At 34.9% G+C, this 22,947-nt stretch overlaps 1 protein-coding gene across 15 annotated transcripts in view; it reads right to left on the reverse strand.

Moving 5' to 3' along the window:
- Positions 1-1,331: 1,331 nt before the first annotated feature.
- Positions 1,332-22,947, reverse strand: part of GCA (grancalcin) — a 50,059-nt gene continuing 28,443 nt past the window's right edge. For 14 of the 15 annotated variants that reach the window (XM_078451201.2, XM_078451202.2, XM_078451194.2 and 11 more), the window contains 4 exons: positions 18,136-18,179; positions 17,697-17,844; positions 13,182-13,295; positions 7,851-11,501 (listed from right to left, as the gene is read on the reverse strand). In XM_078451201.2, the coding sequence (XP_078307327.1) occupies positions 11,329-11,501; positions 13,182-13,295; positions 17,697-17,844; positions 18,136-18,179 (479 nt within the window). In that variant the 3' untranslated portion in view covers positions 7,851-11,328. Of the gene's footprint in view, positions 6,619-7,248; positions 7,308-7,850; positions 11,502-13,181; positions 13,296-17,696; positions 17,845-18,135; positions 18,180-22,947 lie in introns of those variants that run through there. The other variant, XM_060621134.3, reaches the window with a different exon arrangement.

Below are 22,947 nucleotides of genomic sequence, written 5' to 3' on the forward strand. Positions count from 1 at the left end.
CCATAGAATTATATATTTGAGTTGTGATGGTTTTCTAGGTATGCAGTACTTTACCCCTCACCCCCTCACTTCTTAAGTGTTCTCATTCAAAGCTTCTGTCTCTGGGTTCCACTTAACTTACAACAAAGTGATGTTACCATTTTAAAAACTAAAAGGATGTTTTAAAATGCTTTGTAAGGTATTAGTTGTTGTGACTGATCAGTGCCCAACCTTAGAATAATTCATTACATGTTCTGTAGTACAAATACACTTGCTCTAAGAATATACAATACAGAAAATTCACGGAAGACATGAATTATTAATAATTGACAGCATGAAAAGAAATTATCACAAGGCCTATTTATATAAACTATTAAGTGGAGGTTGAGAGAGATGACTAACAAGACATTTTTTAAAATACATTATCACTATGAATAGGATGAAACATCTGTAGGAATGCAATGTTAAGAACACAGAACCATATGATCAACTGACCGATTTCATTGTTTTAGCAATCAAAATCAAACTTTTAAATGAGTAGCAAGTATTAGAGAAATGCTCCCAATAAAATATTTATTATGAGAAGTGACAAATTTAACATGATTTTTCTTGAAAAGCTAATGTCAAAACTTAGCTGAATTCCTAACCGGTAGTCATGAAGTCATGACATTTGTGACTTTCGTTAGTTAATTTATATTTTGAGAGATACAAAATAATTTGGTACACCTATGGTTTTAAAACACTGTATGTTTAACCTTCACTTTTGGTGTTTCCCTTGTATGCATCATTTTTAAATGAAAAATAATCACACCTGTTAGCACTTAAATCATATACTTTTTGTATTGACACTGTATTAAGTATTCTGAGTATATGTAAGAAAATTCCACACCATCTCATCAACCTCATTTATTTTGGAGTAAAATTTAAGGACTGGTCATCTTATACTTACCTCCTCCACAGTCTCTTCAGAAGATACAATGTTACAATAACATTGAATATGGCACCCTTTTTCCAAACATAAAAACACCGAGGAATCCCTAGTTTTCATCTCCGGGGATTAATTAGACACACCTCCTTCTAGCTGAAATTTGCATTCTATGATTTTGATAGAAAAATATATACCAGAATGTTTGCCAGCTCAATAATACATTTCAAAAAATAATGTGTGTAATCATTTGAAAATGTCAGTCATCTGATAAAAAGAAGTTCACTCACATTGGTTAAGTAGTAAGTACCTTGGAATGCTTTAAATGTAATGAAACAATCTACCAAAACACATACTTTTTCCTAGTCTTTATGCACATAATGTAGCATGAAATCATGACGCTTTTGAAATACTCTGTGCGGATATATTTATTTTTTAGCAAATATTTTCTTCAAAGATTGGTATGTGGTATTGGCAGTGTAATCTACTTGCACAACTAGTTTTGCAATAACCTACAAATAACTGTAAATAAGAAAAATGTAAATTTCATGTAAAAATGGTTGCAGATTTTTGGTAGCTAAAAGTGTACAAGTTGTATTGAAAATATAGTATATATACATAATTTAAGAACGAAGCATATACTTTCTGATCTATTTATACATGAAAATTCAAGAATTTGTAAAAGAAATTATTTTGGGGAAAAAGAAAGTAAATCTCATTAGCTAGCTTTTATTAGAGAAGCCAACTATTTCCAACATTTTACTAGGTAGAGTACTAGATACAGGCATGGTGGTGCTGATGTACTTCACGAAATCCCATAATTGCAACAGTGCCACTACAGTTTTATGGAGTTCACTGGGACACTAGTAAACTGGACTGGGTGGTAAAAGCATTACGTCTAAAATTGAAGAACTGTAAAAACATTTCACTTACTATTGACTGTCAAGCACACAGTGGTAATTGACTAAAACGTCTACCGTTCCCTTATTGAAAATTTCTGATAACTGAGCAGGCTTCAAATTACATGGGACACATTTGGTATAATGCGTGGATGGTTCATTTTTTTTGTCAAGAATGAAAATATCCAGATAACATTATTTTCATTTGCCTATGTTTCATATATTCTAATTCCTCCCCTAGAATCAGTTATCTATTATTTAAGAAAAAGCATCTATCTTCAGAGAAACCTTTTGCACAAAATCAGTTGGTCATAATGTGGCATTTTCTAAGCTAAGGACTATTTACTCTGTTTAGTGGTTTAGATTCTCCACCATTCATTTTTTTAGGTTTAAGAAGCCAAGAGAACATTTCGCTATTTAATAAATGAAAAACCAAATCAAACATAGATTAGCAGAAACAAACGTGTTGTTTCATCTTTAAGTGAGGCTGATTAGAAAAAGAATCAAAGTATGAATAAGCTATTTAAAAACTTAAAATCTCTTGCCATAAGAGAGATTTGAGGGTGATGCATTTAGATAGCTTTGGGAAATTAAATATGTATCCAAAAGTTCGGCTAACCTGAAAATTTTCTGATATGGCCTATAATTTTCAAAAGAATATGGATCTTTGTTTAGTATGTTTCTGGAACATACATACCTGTTCAGGTTATCTTTTGAAATTTCAGTTATCATAGCAATATAAATGTGATTAAATATAGCCAGCTAAAATGCAAATGACTGCATGTATCTATAAAGCACATATTTATATTTTCATGCTTAAGGGAAAATGTTGGGATCCGCCCCCCCCCCCCAACAGTGTTATCTGATGAAGGTACTAATTCCTGGCATATTTGTCTCTGAATATAGCTATTAAATGATGACATAGCCAAAATTCTCATTTCCCGTAAGCTTTCCAAATCGCCACCATCTCTGATGTTGTGGAAGGGTTGGAAATGTAAGTAGCACATAGGCAAGGACCCTCCTCACCCCCTAACTGTCTGGTGCATCATAGTAATGTAGGAGTGCTGCCAATGTCTACTTACTCTACATTCAGATTTACAGAAGCACACCTGAAGTTATTCCTGAATGCTCACAAAATAATACACAAAGCTGTACATTGCCAAGCTACCTGGGTAAAAGGAATGTTAAGCAATATAAGGCTCTTTTCTTTATTAGATGCCGGTAAAATAAGTTTTTTAAAACAAGTAGAAAAAGAAATGGCAAGAAACAAAAGCACAGATTTCCCAGCATCCAAATAATGAGTTGATAGTGAGCCAGACAAATTTTTCATAAGTGTCCTAATGTTTTGCTGGAAAGTAGTTTTGTGCTCAGTATTCTAAATTACAGGAAATATTTAACTTAATATATGGACATATATGATGTTGTAACCTTATTCTATACTACAAATTACCTAAACAGTATTCACTTAAAATCTTCTCTGCATTCATCACTATAACAGAAGTTTTAAATATTTGTTTTTTCTTTGTGTCATCTAATTTTATTATAAAGTCTAGACATACTCTTAGATGATAGCTTAGAATTGTACATTTATTTCAAAGTGCTTACAAAATCAAAAAGATGTGGTTTTTTAATACAAGTTTCAAAGTAATAAAACACCCATGGCTGCATTTTAAAGTTTAAAAGAAAAGAAAAAATGCTAACGTGAAAGAAGTCTTGGATTTTTACTCACTAGATTTAATTACCAGATGTTCACAAATTTATTCCTATTAATTTCCCAGAAAACTGCTACAAATCCGAGAAAACACATCATCTATGAATTTGTCAAAAGTACAAAAGAAAAGCACATTTCTGACAAATTGTATTCATTTAGTTTGTCCAGTTTAGTAATGCCGGAAGAGTACAAGTGAACTTGATTTGTATATTTTCCTTAGAGAAAGAATTATAAATTGATGTTTGTCATTTTTTAAACTGCACAGACTTTGAACTTCATTAATAAATTCTACTTTCTTCCAGGGTGAATACCTTTTCTGGAAATAAATATATTATTTGACACTTTTAAATTACTTTTTGTTTCTGAATGCATGCTTACATAGATCAAATGAGCACAGTCCTTGAAATTACTTTAAAGTGGACCAAATTAAGATTCCAACAGTATTTATTTCCCCTTGATATAATTGAAAAGGTGTAAACTGCCACTCAAAATAGAAGTGCAACATCTGACATTGAACCATTTGGCAGTTTTTTAGGCGGAGGTGAATTACTGCACTGTTATTTGAACTGAAGCATCTCATATATGTTAACAGATTTTGTATGATACAAAACTTTACAGCAAGCTATTTGAATGTTTATTAAAAAATTCTCAAAATGACATGGAAACATGTTTACTGTATAAATAAAAGCACTTAGATGTTAAGAGTGTACATTATTCAGTATTTTCCTCTTTACAAGAAAACTGGGTGTGAGTTAACCAGTACAAACTACCATACTATATTCATATTCCAGTCCTTGTTCATCATAAGACTATTTAATTTTTACTTTAGTAATGGATGTCTGTTTACATCAATTATCTTTAAAGCATCAAAAAGTGAGTTGCATTTCGGTATAAAAACTCCATCTAAAATATCCTCTATGCCTAACGTTTTATAAGATTATCTAGTTAATGGACAGTGCAAAAGAACTGTCTGACAAGTTGGATTGGCATGGAAAATTAGTTCTGCTAGAGAAAGGAGTTCTGTGGTCAAAAATTTTTGGAACTATGTCAAACAGAAGTAAACAGGATTTTATGGACCTTAGGCTTTATCAAGCTCCCTGAAAAGGGTGAGAATTTCCCAAATATGTTTGGTCACTGAAACGGCTTCACAGACTGACCATGACCAAAATTCACAGAAACACCTTTGGAAAAGGACGAGTTAGAGAATCATATGAAGAGTTCTAATACAAAGTGTCATTCGGCAGAAACTTAAATGAATACTATCATATATCATTTTTAAAGTTTTTAGCCTCAACCATTAGCCTACAAGCAAGAAAAATTATAACTGACGTCAGAACGGTACAGCAATGCAATTACCTATAAGCTGGATGTTAAGATACCAGGCTGCTGAGTCATATTATCATCCTCATTCAATATGAACGATGTAAGAGTGTGTTTACATTAGTTTCTTCTACAACACTTCTAATTAGAATACTGTATTTTATTTTATACCTCAGTTAACATCCTCTCACATTATCAAATATATGTTCATGGAAAAAAAATTAGCAGCCAGAGGACAAAAGTATATGGATTATTTATTCACACGTTTATACTGCTGACCAAATGAATCTGACAACTAATTATATAAAAATATAACGTCAGAATGACTACCCAATACTTCCTTTCCAGGACTGTTGAAAGTAAAAGTGGATTTAAAATTCTGTAAGTGTATGAAACTTTTTTTTTTTCAAGATGCTACCATTCATCCTCCATCCTTTAAGAAACCCGGAATTTTCTAAAAAGAATAATTAATGTGGTCATCAGTCATACTAAAATTACGTCAATTTGTACTCGCATTTGAAGCTGGAAGACATTCAGTTAAGGTGTAAGAAAAACACATGGTGTTTCAAATCTTCATTAAGAAAGACTTAAGAGTGTTTGCAAGGAAAGGGGCAGGATTAACTACAACAGCTCATATCAGGGATCTGAAATGCTAAGGATGTGATGACCACTTTGCAATCTCCACAGCGATGCCACTCTGAAACAGGGTGTGGTGCCTGCTGTGGTCAGTACCCCCCACATTATACACCTGCGTTCAACGACTTGCCAGTTTAGCAATGCCAAAACCTGCAGCTAATGTTGTCAAGAAAGGTGAACTTACAGTTTCTGAATATCTAAACAAATTGGTAGATTACTTGATTTTTTTAACTTTGTAAACAGTTGGCATTATATATGAAACAATTTAGTTTAATAGAATACATTGAAATGTTGACATCTCATTAAAAATATGTGTCACTTCCAAAAAGTCTAGATTTAAAAGGAAGATGCCATTTTAGGCCCTCTAGGTCATCACTAATGAAAAAAAATGCAGAGAGAAAATGTATGTTCTGTTAAGAACTTTTTTTTCCACAGAAGATAATAAAGCATATTGAAGAAAAATATACACTGAAAAAAATAAAGGAAAAAAATGCTTCCTATAGCCTTATTTCTCTATATATTAATTTGCCGTCTACTTAAGGTGACGTAATACAAAATTTTAGGAACTACGATTTTCTTCTTCATAGGCAAAGACCAGTGAGTTTCTCTTCTTAAATTATGCAATCAAGGAATAAAGAAACCCTTCTACAAATATGGCACAAAATCCAGACTTCTTCTAGTTCACCTTCAAAACCAACAACGAGGAAATAAAATTCAATGTATAATTTGTAACCTTCAGGTAAGTATACATTAGCTTTATCTAGGCTTTCACATTTGGCTTCTTATATAATCTATCTTGTAAATACATTCTTCTGGATTTACAATGTTGAAAATTAAGGCTAAAAGGTATTTACATCAATTCATCATATACCAATGTTTTATGATACTAAGATATGTTAAGTGAACAGCTTTCCTAAAAGCACTACTATTCCAAATACAAAAACATTTCTTGTATTGCTTTAAATTATGCACTAAAGTAAAAACACACAGAAATAGGACAGACTTATAACAAGGTAGAAACATGGAAAAGCCAAAAAAGCATTAAATTCAAAGTAGTCCAGTTCATATCTTCCAAGTAAAAAAAATTCACAGTATTTCTTCAGCTTTCAAATTCTAGACATTCAAATTGCCATAGTACCCTGCAAAAACTAACACATAAGCAAAATCATCAGCTGGTAACAAAAAAAGGCTTTTTGCTTTTGATTAATTACACTCCATGAAAACATTTTCACAAGAGGGGAAATTTTTAAAGTTTCCAAGGTTTGTAATTTAAACCAGTATGTACTAGCAGGGAAGTGTTGACTCCCTAACTTCCTCATAACAAGAACAAAACAAAAACCCTGAAACATTGAAGTACATGTGAAATATAATTAGTTTCAATTAAAAAAAAAAAAACAACACTGGAATCAGGTTAATTGCAACCATTTGAAATGAGAAATGAACAGCTTCATAATTTATCATCATAGATGAAAATTTCCTCTTGAAGATTACCAAAAAATAAACTACTCTTTATAAAAATGGTAGCTTTGCCCTTAAAAATGATTTGAAAGGTAAACTGCCAAAAACATGTCATAAAATTTAGAAGTACCTTTATAATATAATGTCAACTTGATATTTATACAAGTATTTAACCTTTTATTTGCATTTAGCTGATACATTCAGAAAAGGAATATGGTCTATAAAATATATTATTCCCATTACTGGTACCAGAGACCTCTTAAATTTTTTTAACAATTATGAACACATCTAGGGAACAGTGTAAATACCAGAATACTTACATCATCATATACAAAATTCACAACCCCTTGTTGCAAGTGGTCTCTTCTCCTAAACAAATCTTTAAACAAACAAAAAATTATCACAATTTTAAATATATAGTTGTAAATGCTTAGTGTCCCTAGGTTCTAAAAAATGACTAATTTCATTCTCAATTTTTTAAAAAAAGGATTTTTTAGGGGTGCCTGGGTGGCTCAGTCGGTTAAGCATCTGACTCTGGCTCAGGTCAAGATCTTGAGGTTTGTGAGTTTGAGCCCCGTGTCAGGCTCTGTGCTGATAGTGCAGAGCCTACTTGGGATTCTCTCTCCCTCTCTCTCTCGCTGTCCCTCCCCTGCTCCTGTGCTCTCTCTCTCTCAAAATAATTAATAAAAATGAAAATAAATGTTTTTAAGGTTTTTTTTAAAGTTGTTCTTTAAATTCCAGCTAGTTAACATACAGTGGAGTATTAGTTTCAGGCGTACAATATTGTAATTCAACACTTCCACACATTATCAGGTGCTCATCACAAGTGCACTCCTTAATCCCCATCACCTATTTAACCCATCCCCCCAAACACCTCCCCTCTGTTGACCATCAGTTTGTTCTCTCTATAGCTAAAACTCTGTTCCTTGGTTTGCCTTTTTTTCCCTTTGCACATTTCTTAAATTCCACATGTGAGTGCAATCATATGGTATACGTCTTTCTCTAATGGATTTATTTCACTTAGCTTGAACCTCTCTAGCTCCATCCGTGTCACAAGCGGCAAGATTTCATTCCTTTTGATGGCTGAGTAATATTCCATTGTGTATACGTACCACATCTTCTTTATCCATTCATCAGTAGATGGATACTTGGGCTTTTCATAATTTGGCTACTATAGATAATGCTGTTATAAACATCTGGGTGTATGTATCCCATTGAATCAGGATTTTTGTATTCTTTGGGTAAATACCTAGTAGTGCAATTACTGGATTGTATGATAGTTCCATTTTTAACTTTTTGAGGAACCTTCATACTGTTTTCCAGAGTGGCTGCACCAGTTTGCATTCCTACCAACAGTGCAAGAGGGTTACCCTTTCTCCACAGCCTCACCAACACCTGTTGTTTTTTGTGTTGATTTTAGCCATTCTATTAGGGGTGGGGAACTCATTGTAGTTGTGATTTGTATTTCCCTGGTGAACAGTGATGTTGAGCATCTTTTCATGTGTCTGTTGGCCATCTGGATGTCTTCTTTGCAAAAAAAGTCTTCTGCCCATTTTTTAATTGGATTACTTGTTTTTTGGATGTTGAATTTTATAATGTTCTTTATATATTTTGGATACTAACCCTTTATCAGGCATGCCATTTGAAAATATCTTCTCCAGTCCCATAGGTTGCCTTTTAGTTTTGTTGATTGTTTCCTTTGCTGTGCAGAAGTGTTTTATTTTTTTATTTTTTTTTTAAGCTTATTTATTTATTTTGAGAGAGACATAGAGAATGTGAGTGAGGGAGGGGCAGAGAGAGAGGGAGAATCCCAAGCAGGCTCCATGCCACCAGTGCAGAGTCCGATGCAGGGCTCAAACCCATGAAACCATGAGATCATGACATGAACTGAAATCAAGAGTTGAATGCTTTACTGACTAAACCAACCAAGTACCCCATGAGTGTTTTATTTTGATCAAGTCTCAATAGTTTATTTTTGCTTTTGTTTCCCCTGCCTCAGGAGACATATCTAGAAAAAAGTTGCTATGGCCAATTTCAAAGAGGTGACTGCCTGTGTTCTCCTCTGGAATTGTTATGGTTTTAAGGCTCACAGTTTAGGTCTTTAATCTATTTTGAATTTATTTTTGTGTATGGTATAAGAAAGTGGTCCATGTTGCTGTCCAGTTTTCCCAACACTATTTGTTGGAGAGATTGTCTTTTTCCCATTGGATATTCTTTCCTGCTTTGCCAAAGACTAACAGACTACATAATTGTGGGGTCATTTTTTGGGTTTTCTATTCTGTTCCATTGATCTATATGTCTAATTTTGTGCTAGCACCATACTGTTTCAATTACTATAGTTTTGTGATCTAATTTCAAGTCTGGAATTGTGATGCCTCCAGCTTTGCTTTTCTTTTTCAAGGCTGCTTTGGCTATTTGGGGTCTTTTGTGGTTATACAAACATTTGAGGATTAATTTTTCTGGTTCTATGCTTCTTGAGATAGACACGTATTGCTATATACTTCCCTCTCCGCACTACTTTTGCTTCATCTCAAAGATTCCGGGCCATTGTGTTTTCATTTTAATTTGTGTCCACGTATTTTTTTTTAATTTCCTGGATGACCTATTCATTGTTTAGTACGATATTGTTTAATGTCTGTATATTTATGATCTCTCCAAGTAGTTTTTCTTGTAGTTGACTTCTAGTATCATAGTGCTGTAGTCAGAAAAGATGCATGGTATGATTTCAATCCTTTTGTATAATTGAGGCCTGATTTGTGACCTAACATGTGATCTATTCTGGAGAATGTTTCATATGTACTTGAAAAGAATGTGTTATACTGATTTAGGATGGAATGTTCCAAATATATCTGTTAAGTCATCTGGTCCAGAGTGTCATTCAAAGAAATTGTTTCCTTGTTTATTTTCTGTTTAGATTAGCTGTCCATTGATGTAAGTCAGGATGTTGAAGTCCCCTACTATCATTGTATTATTATCATTAATTCCTTTATGTTTGTTATTAATTGTTTTATATATTTAACTGCTCTCATGTTGGGTACATAAATATTTGCAAATTGGTAGATAGTCTTGTTGAATTGTCCCCTTTATTATGATGTAAGTACCCTTCTATATATCTTATTACAGTCTTTGTTTTAAATTCTATTTGTTTTATATAAGCATTGCAACTCTGGCATTCTTTTGACATCCATTTGCTTGATAAATTTTTCTCCATCCCCTCACTTTCAATCTGCAGGTGTCTTTAGGTCTGAAACAAGTCTCATAGGCAATGTATAGATGAGTCTTGTTTTTTAATCCATTTGGACAACCTATGTCTTTTGATTGTGGAGTGTTAAGTCCATGTACATTCAAAATAGTCCTTGAGAAATGTATTTAGTGCCATTTTATTACTTGTTTTGTCAGTGTTTCTGGAGATTTTTCTCTCATCCTTTCTTGTCTTTATCACTTTTGGTCTCTCTGTTGCACTCAGAGTCTCCTTTAATATTCTTGCAGAGCTGGTTTAGTGGTCACTAATTCCTTTCGTTTTTGCTTGTCTAGAAAACTCAACTATTCTGAATGACAAACTTGCTGGATAAAGTATTCTTGGCTGCAGATTTTTCCCACTCAGCACTTTATTTTTTTTTTTTCAATTTAGTTTTAATGTTTATGTTTGAGAGACAGAGTGTGAGTGGGTGAGGGGCAGAGAGAGAGGGAGACACAGAATCCGAAGCAGGCTCCAGGCTCCAAGCTGTCAGCCCAGAGCCTGAATTCACGAACTGTGAGATCATGACCTGAGCGAAGTTGGACACTTAACTAGCTGAGCCACCCAGGCGCCCCTCCCACTCAGCACTTTAAATACAGCATGCCACTTCTTTCTGGCTTGCCAAGTTTCTGTTGAGAAATCTCCAGCTAGCCTTATGGGTTGTCCCTTATAAGTTAACGACTTCTTTTGCCTCGCTGCTTTTAAGATTTTTTATCACTATATTTTGCAAATTGAATTATAGTATGTCTTGGTGTTGGTTTGCTTTGGTTGATTTTGATGGGAGTTCTCTGTACCTCCTAGATCTGGATGTCTCCTTCCCCAGATTAGGAAAGTTTTCAGCCCTTATTTGTTCAAATAAATTTTCTGCCCTCTTTTCTCTCTCTTCTTCTTCTTCTGGGACTCCTATAATATGAACGTTATTACATCTGATGAAGCCACTGTGTTCCCTAAGTCTATTCTCACGTTCCATAATTCTTCTTTGTCTCTTTTGTTCATCTTCATTATTTTCCATTTTGTTTTCAATATAGCTAATTCATTCCTCTGCTTCTTCCAGCCTGCTGTTCGTTGTATCAAGCCTATTTCCAATCTCATTTATTGCATTTTTCATCTCTGATTCTTTTTTTAACTCTTTTTCCTCTGTGACAAGGGTCACCCTGATGTCTTATATTCTTTTCTCAACCCCAGTGAGTAACCTTATGATTGTTGCTTTACATTTTCCATCAGGCATGTTACTTACATTTGTTTTGCTTAGATCTCTGGCTGTGGCCTTATCTTGTTTTTTCATTTGGGATAAATTCCTCCATCTTGGCATTTTGTCTAAGTCTCGGTCTTCTTCTGTGTTAGAAAGGCCAGTTAATTCTCCTGCTCCTGAGAGTAATAGCTTCATGAAGAAGAGGTCATGTAGTATCCAGGGCCTGGTGCTTCAGGGAGTATCTCTGATGTTTGCTGTGTGAGTTCTGCTCTTATGTTTTGGCTGCTCTATCCTTCTGGCCAGTCATCTGTAGAGGTTCTACTTACCTGCTGTGGGCAGTGTTTGGTCACTGGCCAGAACATGGCAAGTTTTAACTAGGTGTGCTCTAGTCTGCTTGTTTAATGAGACCTGACACCACCTGCACCAGAACTGAGGCCGTATAGAACTCTTCTGTCAGATGTGGTGGAGGCAGGGGCTTGTGCTGGTCTTCTGGGGAAGGAGCCTGCCATTCTGAGACTAAGGCATGCTTGACTGAGAACTGAGTCCTGCTAGAGCACAGGGGTGTGGGGTTTGGTATAAGGAAATCAGGCAGCCCGTGTACGTACTATGCCACTTCCCACATGCAGCTATGTGCTTATGCTGAAGGGTGGGGGAGGGAAGTGACACCAGCTGGCTCCTTTGTTCCTGGAGAGGTGTCTCTGTGAATGCTGCCTCTCAGGGATGTGCAAGAAGAGTGAATATTCTCCCCACTGTGTACCCCAAGCATTCTTCAAATCACTGTTTCCATGCTGTCTGCCCCTAGGTTGTGTGCCTGCCTTCTCTCCAGGAGCAGTGCAGTACCCTCTGGACTCTATCCTAGTCAAGTCTGTTGACCTTCAAAAGTCTAAGCTTCAAGCCCTGCTAGTGGCAAGAACTCGTGAAATTCAGCCTCTCTCATTTTCCAAGCCAATGCTTTGGGGAAACATTCTCCTTATGCATTCCCATTTGTTCCTCTCTCTCTCACCCTTCTCCATGACTACAGCTTCCTCCTCCCTACACCACCCATGATCCATTTCTCCCCTCAACCGTGTCTCCACTCATCCTACCTTCTTTGATGTGGCCTCTTCTCTCCCTTTAGTTGTGGAGTTTGTTCTGTCAATCTTCAGGTTGATTTCTGGGGTACTTAGGATAATTTGATAGCTATCTAGATGTGTTCATGGGACAAGATGAGCTTAGGGTCCTTCTACTCCACTGCCATCTTCCCTCTTTCTCTTCATACTCAATTAAATCAAGTGATTTCATATCCCAGGCAACTGAGACATGAAAACTTTCCAAAACTGAGCTACAACAATCTTTCAGTATTCATATTGCTAAAGTTTTTTAAATTTTTTTTTCACAATATTGCTAAAGTTTTAAAGCCTTAAAACTGATTAAATTTAACAGTGAATAACGGTGAAAAATACATAATATTACAAACTTGTCGAAGAAAACAAGAGATATTTTTCAGAGAAATAGCTACGGGGCACCTGGGTGGCTCAGCGAGTTAAGTGTCTGACCCTTGGTTTCTGCTCAGGTCATGATCTCATGGTTTCATGAGTTCAAGTCTCACATCAGTCTGTGCTGACAGTGAGGAGCCAGCTTAGGATTCTCTGTCACCCTCTGTCTGCCCCTCCCCTGCTGTCTCTTTCAAAATAAATAAACTTAAAAAAAATCAGTAATTTCAAAAACGAAAAAGAAAAAGAAAAATAGCTACATAACGCTATACCCATTTTTAAAAGGCGAAAGATTTATGCGATTTGAAGAGAAACCAGAGCATACTATACCCATTTTTAAATGATGAATACCTGTCAGTGCTCGAAGCTTCACACAGCAAGCCACATAATCATCAAAGAAGATTCTGCCATTCTTGCTGTACCGTTTAACAATAGCAGTTAATGTTTGAGGGCTCAACCTATAACCTAGAAATAAGAATTAACAGATTAAAACTTCTAAAACCAAACACGATAAGAACATCACAGCATTGCATTTTCTTTAAAAACAATCAAAAAAATAAAATTCCAAAATTCATTCCATAAAAATATATACTAAAAATAAAACACATTCGTATTGAAACTTATCAGACAAAGGCTTTACTAATAGTTGAGTGGTACATAAACATCTAAATTCTAGCTCTGTAATGAAGTCATAGCTAAGAAAAAACAAAATTATGTTTTTGTATTTTTAGAATATATTTTTATTTTTAAATAATATCTAGAATATTTTATAGATTTTAATGCTCCAATATTTCAATTCTGTAATTTCATAGTTCTTTAAAAAATATCAAGGAAAGATTATTAGTGATTTTTGCTATCACTTAAATTCTTTATTTCCTTTTTGCCTTTTTTTTTCATTGAGGTATAATTGGCATATATAATTATATTAGTTTCAGATGTACAATATAATGATTCCATAGTTGCATATATTACAAAATGATCACTATAATAAGTCTAGTTAACACCTGTCACCTTATATAGTTACAGAATTTTCTCTTCTTGTCATGAGAACTTTTAAGATCTATTCTTAGCAACTTTCCAATATGTGCATACTGTACTGTGAAAGATGCTGACCTAGAATTATTGTCTTTATTTATTACTATATTAGCAGATTTGGACAATCTACTCAAAGAGGAAAACAATAATAAACGTAGAGAAAATTTTATGTGTAGCTACAATCCAGGGAACTTGCTAAAAATAAATAAATAAATAAATAAATAAATAAATAAATAAATGGAAAGGTATAAATTAATAGAAGTAAAATATGGAAATTTATGTAATTATATGCAAATGTATTTTAAGCTTCCTGGTAGAGAGTTATGATCTGAATGTGTAATGATAAAACTCTTATTATTTCCCATAGCATTCTCAGCAAAATAATTTGAATATTTTAACATGTATCTGAGGATCTTAAATTTGAATAATCCACAATATCTCTCTATGGCACTCAAATGCCTATGTGAACTCTGGCAGTTTTCTTTTTTGCCTAAGGTTATATAGTACCTTTTCTACATTATGTTGAATTAAGGATCAAGTTTAGTCCATTAGGTATTAATGCTTTAACTGAACTATATATGATGTGTCCAGGACTGTCTCTAAAATGACCATCTATTAAATTAAAATGTCTAATTATAAAACAAAACAAATCACTAGCTTTAGCTTCTTTAAATTGGAATTTGAGATAATTTGCATTGGGTTCAGATTTTAAATTTCAAAAGGTTAATTTTCTTAAAACTGTATTTTGTTTAGAAATGAGTGTAAAAAAAATCAAAGGGTAAACACAATTAGGAATACTACATGAACTGTAAAAGCAGGTTAAACACCATTTTATATTACCACTTTTGAAAGAAAGTAGACTGAGAACCTCAGCTTACCAAAGATAGGATAAAAATAAAGTTACATTCTTTTAAAATACTCTAAAATGCAGACTTTGCATTCTGAGGTATTTTGGCATATACTGTGTATACTAACCACATAAGAAAACAAAGAAAAATTTAGAAAACATGGTTTTTCTTGCTGAAAAGCTAGAGTATAATACAGAAACCAGTAATATATTGAGATAAGCCTTTGCTATCAAATTAGAGCTCTTACCACAAATGAACACTATTCTATACTCAGGAATTGGAAAAACCAGTGTTGTTGAAATGTCCATATTACTCAAAGCAATATACAGATTCAATGCAATCCCTATAAAATATCAATGGCATTTTATCACAGAACTAGAACAAATTATACTAAAATTCATTTGGAACTAAAAAGACCCCAAATAGCCAAAGTAATCCTGAGAAAGAAGAACAAAGTGGGAGGTATCACAATTTCAGATTTCAAGATATACTATAGAACTGCAGTAATCAAAACAGTGTGGTACTGGCACAAAAATAGACAAATAGATGAAAAGACCAGAATAGAGAGCTCAGAAATAAACCCATGCTTATATGGTCAATTAATCTATGACAAAAGAGGCAAGAACATACAATGGGAAAAAGTCTCTTCAGCAAATGGTGTAGAAAAATGGTACAGCCACATGCAAAAGAATGAAACTGGACTATTTTCTTACATCATACACAAACTCAAAAAGGATTAAAGAACTAAATATGAGACCTGAAAACACAAAACTCCTAGAGTAAAACATAGACAGTAATTTAACATTGGCTGAAGCAACATTTTTCTAGATAGGTCTCCTGAGGCAAGGAAAACAAAAGCAAAAATAAACTACTGGGACTATACCAAAATAAAAAAGCTTTTGCACAGTGAAGGAAACCATTAACAAAATGAAAAGGCAACCTACTGAATGGGAGAAGATATTTGCAAATGACATATCCTGTAAGTGGTTAATATCCAAATATATAGAACTTAGACAACTCAACACTAAAAAACCCCAAATAATCCAATGAAATATATGCAGAAGACCCAAACAGACATTTTTCCAAAGAAGATAAACATATGGCCAACAGACACACAAAAAAATGCTCAACATTCCTAATCATCAGGGAAATGCAAATCAAAACCACAATGAAAGATCCCATTACATCTGTCAGAATGGCTAGAATCAAAAAATAAAAGGAATAACAAGTATTGGTGAAAATGTAGAGAAAAAGAAACCTTTCTGCATTGTTGTTAGGAATGTAAATGGTACAGCCATTGTGAAAAACAGTATGGAGAGCCCTCAAAAAGTCAGAAATAGAGGGGAGCACCTGGGTGGCTAGGATGGTCAAGCTTCAGACTCTTAATTTTGGCTCAGGTCATAACCTCACAATTCATAGGTTCGAGCCCCACATCTGGCTTACTGATGGGGAAGCCTGCTTGGAATTCTCTCTCTCTCTCCCTCTCTTTCTGCCCCTCCCTGCTTTTTCTCTCTCTCAAAATAAATAAATAAAGTAAAAATTAAAAATAGAAATACCATATAATCCAGTAATTCCACTACTGGAATATTTCCAAAGAAAAGGAAGACACTAATTCAAAAAGATATGTGCAGCCCTGTATTTACTGCAGCATTATTTACAATAGCCAAATTATGGAAGCAACCAAAGTGTCCAGCAACCAATAAATGGATAAAAAAGATGTGGTACATATATACAATGAAATATTATTCAGCCATAAAAAAGAATGAGATCTTGCCACTTGCGACAAATGGATGGACCTAGAGGGTATTATGTTAAGCAAAATAAGTCAGAGAAAGTCAAATACCATATGGTTTCAAAAATATATGGAATTTAAAAAACAAAACAAAGAAAAAAGGAACAAACAAAAAAGCCCTTAAATATAGAGAACAAACTGGTGGTTACCAGAGGGGAGATAAGTGGTACAAACTTCCAGTTATGAAATAATTAAGTCACCCCAGGGGCGTATGGGTCGCTCAGTCAGTTAAGCATCCAACTTTGGCTCAGATGGTGATATCGCTGGTTATGAGTTCGAGCCCCGCATCAGGCTCTGTGCTGACAGCTCAGAGCCTAGAGCCTTCTTCAGATTCTGTGTCTCCTTCTTTCTGCCCCTCCCCTGCTTGTGCTCTCTTATTCAGAAATAAACAAACATTAAAAAAAAATAAAAAGGGGTGCCTGGGTGGCTCAGTCGGTTAAGCATCCAACTTCAGCTCAGGTCATGATCTCACAGTTCACAAGTTTGAGCCCCATGTCAGGCTCTGTGCTGACAGCTCAGAACCTGGAGCCTGCTTTGGATTCTGTATCTCCTTCTCTCTCTGCCCCACCCTTGGTTACTCTTGCTCTCTTTTTCTCTCTCAAAAATAAATAAACATTAAAAAAAATTTAAAACAAAATAATTAAGTCACCCTGAAAAATACAGCATAGGGAATACAGTCAATAAGATCATAACATATGTTGTATGGTTACAGACGGTGAATATACTTGTGATAAGCACCGAGTAATGTATAGAATTGTTGAACACCTGATACAGATACGAATAGAAATGCTGTATTCTTGAAATTAATATAACACTGCATATTAATACTTCCAAAAATCTGGCAAAAATAAAATAAATAATTAGACACCTCAGCAAATTAAAAAAGAATACACTATAAATGGTGGTTACCCACAATTAGAGGAATGCATTTTAATATACTCAACAGAGGGAATTCAGAAATTAATTTTATCAACCACAATGTATAAAAAAGATCATCTTTTGAAAAAAAAAACATAGAATGGTTTTGTTAAAAGTCTTCAATCAGAATTCATCTACAATCTTCAAATCAAACTGGGCAACAGCTGGTGAAATAATAGATTCCTTCGTCACTTAACAAATTAAAACAGTTAAGATTCATTTCATCAAAGAACAATTATCTGGATAGATTCTAAAGAATTTTAACATTCTTACCCATAGCAGCGATGGCTTGATTCAATTCATGATGTTCCACTGTGCCACTTTGGTCTTGATCAATAGTCATGAAGTTTTGCTTCCAGGCATTAAGAGCTGCCCAAAGTTCTTTGAATTCACTAAACCTCATTTTTCCTGTGTAATCTCTCTGATAGTTTTATTAATAAAAATAAATTTTGATACCAGTGAGAATTTACTTGACCCAAAGCTGTAAATCATTGACTAAAAAACTATTAGTATGCTTCTGCAAGTTAGCTAAATTCAGCATATGAGTAGATTTCTACTTCAAAATGGAAGAGCATGGAATTCAAACAGAATCTTACAAAGTATTTTTAAAGTCTCTAATTTACTGTAGTCATCTACAGCCAACAATTGCTTAGTTATATTCAGAAAACAATTATTCCATATTCTAGTATTTTCTATTTTTATTCAAGGATACATCCAACATGGCGATCATAATTCTGCAGGTTTCCAAACTGAAGGCTGTAAAACATATTTATTATTTGAATTGGAGTCTGCCCAATTTTATCTATGTAAAATTATGACAATTACTATTTTATAAAACAAAATGTTTAAAAATTGCCAAAAATACACAGTCACCCCATCAACAAACTTTGAATGCTTATGCATCCATAGTAAAAAAAAAAAAAAAAAAAAAAAAAAAAAAAAGGACTAAAATAAAAATTACTACTACTCCAAACTATTCACATCTAGTAAGGGGATTTGGTAGTTATATAAGCAATTATAAAATAACTGAAAATTATTGTCACAGGGGAAAGGAGGGCTTTGATCCTCCCAACACAAACGACGAGCAGGTTTTTAAATAGAAATCTGACATATACGGAGTACACAAAACACGAAAGATGTAGAGATGTGATTAAAGTTTGAGGTGAAGGACTGGCTTGTGATGACATCTAAAGGGAGAAGAGGGTCAGATCATGAAAGTCTTGAATGCCACACTAAAGATTTAGACCAAGGGAAGTCACTGAGGAATTTTACAGAGCAGAGGGGCAATTCTACAATTTCCATTACAGAAACACTCATTTACATTAAACAGACTGCAGAGTAAAGTAAGATGAACCCGGATGTAGGTAAATCATTTGCTAGTTTACTGCAATCAATCAAGTAAAAATATGAACTTCTGATCTGAAGCAGCTGTTTTCCCTTGGGCAAGGGAAAAGGCAGGAAGAAAAAATAAATATAAACTATCTTAATATCATGGGTTATTAGAAATATTAACATTTTCATATTTATAGAACTATAACTGAAGACTCACACTAAGTAGAATTTTTCTAATCCTTATCACAATTATATTGAATTAGTATGCTGATTTACCTCAAGACTTATTATATCAGTCTTGATAAAAGAAATATTACGTCAGTACAGTTTAGGTAAGCTTACCAAGTTCTTACTCTTCGCTCCTTAAAATGAATAAATGAATAAATAAAAATGCTTAAAATTATCTTATTTTGTTATTTGATGTTAGCATATTTTGAAATTTTTATGAGAAAAAATATTTCAGCTAAATTTTAGACCTATTAAGAAAAAAAATCATAAAACATTCTACAAGTTAAAATAGCTGATTTTCTTTAAATGTTTATTTAATACGGTGTCAATGTTAGAATAGGTGGTTATAATATTTTCAGATGGACAATTCGACAGACACTCGATGAGTATTCACTATGAGCCAGGTAGCATGATTTTGTGATTTTACATAAACCTACAAAGGTATTATAGTCCCAATTTACAAATGAAGAAACAGAGGCCGGGTGGAAAAGTCAATACAGGAGCCCAGTCCTCCTTCAAATCCTGTTCAGGTGGGAAGAAGCAGGGTGGCAAAGTTTCCATGAGCAATCCCTGGATGGCATTCCATCATTGTGTCAGACAAATGGTATGTTTTGCTTTCAAGTTAACATGGCACCCATCCGTTATGTGGGAGAATCTCAACAGATGATAACAAATGGCAAGAACTGAGTCTTCATATAAGCATACCTTCAATCATAAAATAAGATTGAATGTATATTTATAGAAGATTAAATATTTTTGACAAAGAATAGAGAAGAATTTTTAGGAAAGTTCATAGATTTTTAATACCCCATTGGAATGGGAAAAAATTAAGTTTCTAAAGTCATAAACCATTAGAAAAAAGAGAATGAGAGAACATAAAGGAAAAGAATTGTAAAATAGTAACATGAATGGAAGTTAACTAACCTAGATCTGAGAAAGTGACCATGAACACGCAATAAGAAAAGCTGAAAAGTAGCCTAGTTATCCAGGGGAAGACCCCAAACATGTTTAAGAACTGGTAGTATTTCTAAATATGGGTGTGCAGGTAGAGATAAAAACAGAATAACCAATTGAATATCTGTTTAAAAAGTATGTACAGCCCCCAAATCCCTCCTTGCCTTAGCTCTGTAGATGGATACTATGTCTATTCTCACATCAGCAGAAGCCTGGCAATTTGCTGTCTGGAGAGTTCTTCCAATTTCAGGGTATCAGGCACGTATATGAAGCCCTAACCACTAACCAATGACCAGTAACCCTTACCCTCTAGCACTGATACTAACATTGACTCTAACATTAACCCTAACACTAACCCTCTAGAGAGGTCTCTGCACGACAGGATAACAGTTATATACCCTAACAATAATCCTAACACTAACCGCTAACCCTTAACCCCTAATACTAACACTAATCCTAATCCTCACTATAACTCTAACCCTAAAACTAACCTTAGATAGGAGAAAGTGGCTTCTGGAATACATGGTAAGAAAAGCTTTGAGAAGCAGCCTAGTTATCCTGGGGAAGAATCTCAAAATTTAAGAATCTGTAGTATTTCTAAATATGGGTGTAAAGGTAGAGATAAAAACAGAAGGACCAACTGAATATTTATTTAAAGAGGATACAGAGCCCCAAATTTCCTCCTTGCCTCAGCTCCATAGATGGATGTCATGTCTATGCTCACGCCAGAAGTTGGGGGATTTACCATCCAGAAAGGTTTTTGAAGTTCAGGATGCCAGGCACATGTTCAAAGGCCTCACCACTAACCAATAACCACTAAGCCCTAACCTCCAACCCTGATACTAACAATCACCCTAACATTAACCCTAACACTAATCTTCTGGACAAGTCTCTGAATAGCAGGATACCAGGGACATACCCTAACATTAACCATAATCCTAACTCTAATTTTAACCACTAACCAGTAACCTACAACCCCTAACCCTAACACTAATCCTGACTCCAACCTTAACCCTAGAGATGAGAAAGGGGCTTTCTAAGCACAGTTTTTCTGATTAAAAAAAAAAAGAAGAAAACAAAAACAAAAGGTGAGCAGCAGTCTAGCTATCCATGAGAAGACCCTAAACATTTAAGAATTGGCAGTTATTTCTGAAAATGGATGCAAAGGCAGAAATAAAAACAGAAGGACAAATTGAATATCCATTTAAAGAGTATTTAGAGCACCAAATCCCCTCCTTGCCTCAGCAGTATAGATGGCTACGATGTCTATTCCCACCCCAGCAGAAGTCCAGGGATTTACTGTCGGGAGAGATCTCTCAACAGCAGGATACCAGGCACACACCCAAAGTCTTCAAACCTAACCTCTAACCTGTAACCCTAACCTTAACCCTAAGACTATCCCTAATCCAAACTTTCTGGAAAGGTCACTGAACTCCAGGATACAAGGCAAATACAAGAACGGTAACCCTAAACCTAATGCAAACCCTAACCATAACCCTACAGCTGAGAAAGTGCCTTTTAAATACATGATACAAAAAGTTGAGAAGCAGCCTAGCTATCTTGGAGAAGATGCCAAACATTTAAGAACTGTGTGTGAAGGTAGAGATGAAAACAGGAAGACCAGGTGAATATCTATCTAAAGAGTATTTAGGGACCCAAATCCCCTCCTTGCTTCAGATCGGTAGATAGCTGCCATGTCTATCATCACCCCAGCAGAAGTCTGTGGATTTATTGTCTGCAGAGGTCTCTGAATTGTAGGATACCAGGCACATTGCCTAAAACTGACCCTGACCCTAAGGCTAACACCCCTAACCTAACGCTACCCAAGATCTGAGAAAGTGGCTTTCTAAACATATAAGAAAAGCTGTGGAGCATCATACTTATCATAAAGAAGACCCCAAACATTTAAAATTGGTAGTATTTCTGAAAATGAATGTGAAGTTACAGATAAGAAGACAATTGAGAATCATTTAATGAGTATTTAGAGCCCCACATCCCATCCATAGCTCAGCTGTATATAAGGCTCACATGTCTGTTCTCACCCAGGCAGAACTCTGGGATTTTATTCTCTGAAGTGGTCTCTTAACTGAAAGATTCAAGGCAAAGACCCAAACCTTTCACACCTAACACACAATCCCTAACCTCTAACCCTAACCTTCACCCTAAGACTGTCCCTAACCCTAAGCCTCTGGAAAGGACTCTGAACTCCAGGATAACAGGCATATGCACTAACATTATCCCTAACCCTAACCCAAACCCTAACTGTAACCTTAGATCAGAGAAAGTGGCGTCTGAACGAACGCACGATAAGAAAAGCGGAGGAGCATCATACTTGTCCTGGGGACGACCTTGAACATTTAAGAATTGGTAATATTTCTGAAAGTGGGTGTGAAGGTAGAGATAAACATGGAGCCAATTAAATATCTACTTAAAGAGCATTTAGAGCCCCCAAATCCCCTCCCTGCCTCAGCTCAGAGGATGGCTGCAATGTCTATTTTTACCTCATCAGAAGTCTTGGTACTTACATTGTGGCGAGGTCTCTGAACTGCAGGATATTAGTCCATACCCAAATCCCTAAACCCTACTTCTGAAGCCCTAATGCTAATCCTCACCTTAATCCTAAACCTCTGGAGAGATCTCTGAACTTCATGACACCAGGAACATAGTAGAACCCCTAATCCACAACCCACAACCCTTAACCCCTAACCTCTAACCATACACACTAACTAAAACAAACCCTAACTGCCACCCTCTGGAGATGTCTCTGAACTGCAAAACACCCGGAACATACACTAGCATTAACCGTGACCCTAACCATAACCCTAACCCTAATCTTAACCCCAATGCTAGGCCCTTGATGTGAGAAAATGGCTTCAGAACACATAAGAAAAGCTGACAAGCAGCCTACTTATCCTGGAGAAGACCCCACAAACATTTATCAATTGGTAGTATTTCTGAAAATGGGTGTGAAGGTAGAGATAAAAACAGAAGGACCAACTGAATATCTATT

The sequence above is a fragment of the Panthera onca genome, chromosome C1, assembly GCF_046562875.1.
Source record: "Panthera onca isolate mPanOnc1 chromosome C1, mPanOnc1 haplotype 2, whole genome shotgun sequence".
Lineage (NCBI taxonomy): Eukaryota > Metazoa > Chordata > Mammalia > Carnivora > Felidae > Panthera > Panthera onca.